The sequence below is a fragment of the Myotis brandtii genome, unplaced genomic scaffold, assembly GCF_000412655.1.
Source record: "Myotis brandtii unplaced genomic scaffold, ASM41265v1 scaffold1166, whole genome shotgun sequence".
NCBI classification, from domain to species: Eukaryota; Metazoa; Chordata; class Mammalia; order Chiroptera; family Vespertilionidae; genus Myotis; species Myotis brandtii.
This window is the reverse complement of record NW_005354034.1, coordinates 91870-94140: the sequence shown is the minus strand read 5'-3', so window position 1 is coordinate 94140 and position 2271 is coordinate 91870. Positions and strand designations below refer to the sequence as shown.

At 51.8% G+C, this 2271-nt stretch overlaps 1 protein-coding gene across 1 annotated transcript in view; it reads left to right on the top strand.

Moving 5' to 3' along the window:
- Window positions 1-727: 727 nt before the first annotated feature.
- The window catches only part of ABHD17C (abhydrolase domain containing 17C), a 37843-nt gene continuing 36299 nt past the window's right edge, over window positions 728-2271 (top strand). Inside the window, exons 1-2 of the mRNA XM_014529182.1 lie at window positions 728-787; window positions 2122-2176. Of these exons, the coding sequence (XP_014384668.1) occupies window positions 728-787; window positions 2122-2176 (115 nt within the window). The remainder of the gene's footprint in view (window positions 788-2121; window positions 2177-2271) is intronic.

Here is a 2271-nt window from a genome sequence, read left to right as displayed (position 1 = left end):
GTCTGCTTGCTCACCCCCACGCCCCGTGCCGCCTTCCTGTCCTGGACTGTGAGGAGCCGCGAAGGGTTGTGTCAGGGCCAAGCGAGCGGCGAGGTCCCCCTGACCTTTCGTAGGTCACAGGGCAGATTTATTCTCTCCGTGCTGCGCGTCCGAGCCTTCCGACCCACACACGAGGCCCGTTGCTTGCGGATATGCCAGAGGTGAGCTAAGACCCTGAGTCCTGAGCCCTGGGGAGGACGAGCCCCAGGGAAGCATTTTTTTTAAAAAAGCACAAATATTTTTGTTAGTTAAAGAGAGGAAGGAAGAGGGAGAGGGAGATAGAAACATCTACCTATCATCATAAAAGGATATTATGCTAATTAGACCGGATGTCATTCCAGACGTCCTTCCTGAGGAAGCTGGGGCCCGGGGGGAGCCAGCCGGGGTCCCGGGTGCCTGCGGGCGGTGGGAGGAGGGAAGTCCAGGTCCCAGGAGCCGGAGGGAAGCGGGTGCTGGCAGCCGGGGGAAGGAAGGCCTATTCTTGCACGAATTTTCATGCAACGGGCCTCTAGTCAATGATGAGAGAGAATCAAGGACCGCCTGCCTCCTGCACGCCCCACACTGGGGATGGAGCCCACAACCCGGGCCTGTGCCCCGACCGGGAATCGAACCCTGACCTCCTGGTTCCTAGGTCCACGCTCAACCACGGAGCCACGCCGGCCGAGCTCAGAATGATTTTAATGAAGAAATGGTCTTTGAGAGGCAGGTCCCCCGGGTTATTGAGATCCGTGTGGGCGAGTTCACGGAGGTGAGGCCTCCCGACGGAGCCACGATATAAAAGTTAATTTAATCCTCTGGGCGTCTGTGAGTGACAGCAGCAGGGCCAGAGAGGCGATTGGGCCGCTCCCCCGTCCGCAGCCGCCCTGCTGGAGATCCAGGCGGGTCCCTCCTGCCCCTTCTTCTTGAGAGAGAATTCGGCTGCCAGGCCAGGAGGGATGAGGATGAAGGAGAGGCCCTGGGCAGTTGGCACAGGGCATGCTCAGGGTCAAGGCACTGAGTTAGATTAAAAAAGTCACCTATGAAATATTAGTGTTTATTGCATGTCATATTATCCTATTTTTTAAAAATATATTTTATTGATTTTTTACAGAGAGGAAGGGAGAGGGACAGAGAGTTAGAAACATCGATGAGAGAGAAACATTGATCAGCTGCCTCCTGCACACCCCCCACTGGGGTTGTGCCCGCAACCCAGGTACATGCCCTTGACCGGATTCAAACTCGGGATCCTTGAGTCCGCAGGCGACGCTCTATCCACTGAGCCAAACCAGTTAGGGCATATTATCCTATTTAAAATAGTGTTTCTTGAAATATTGTTTATTGCATGTCATATTATCATATTTAAAATAGTTTTTCTTGAAATATTAATGTTTACTGCATGAAAATGGCTAATTATTTTGTATCTACAGTCTGGTAATAGATTTATTTTGTATATTGTAAAATAAAATTTAAAAAAGTCACCTAAAGGTGAGTGCCAAGATGACAATGGGTTTATTTTTTTATTTATTATTATTTTTAAAATTTATTTTATTGATTTTTTTACAGAGAGGAAGGGAGAGGGATAGAGAGTTAGAAACATCGATCAGCTGCCTCCTGCACACCCGCTACTGGGGATGTGCCCGCAACCAAGGTACATGCCCTTGACCGGAATCGAACCCGGGACCCTTCAGTCCGTAGGCCGACGCTCTATCCATTGAGCCAAACCGGCCAGGGAAATTTATTTTATTTTTTAAAGAGCTGGGCCAGGCCCTGCCTTAAGTGTTTTAACATGCTTATAACTACCTTATGAAGTTGTCTCCATTTTATTTTATTTTATTATTATTATTTGTTAATTCTCACTCGAGGATATTTTCCCCATTGATTTTTAGAGAGAGCGTAAGAGAGAGGGAGAGACAGAGAGAAACATTGATGCGATTGGCACCCGTCTATTGGTTGCCTCCCGCACGCACCTCCACCAAACCTGCAACCCGGGCGTGTGCCCTTGACCGGAATCGAACCCGGGACCCTTCAGTCCGCGGGCCAGCGCTCTAGCCACTGAGCCAGGCTGGCCTGGGCGCACGCGGTGGATTTAAAACGCCGCCGCAGGAGATCGCGTTCGGGGTTCAGACCCCTTCACATCCATGGCCCGAACCCGGTGGAGGTGCGTGCAAGTAGCCGGCAAAGGGCCTGCAGTCACTCCCAGGGTGTCCCGTGCGCCTGGGCGCGCGAGAGGCTGGCTGCTCGGCGCGCACGGCC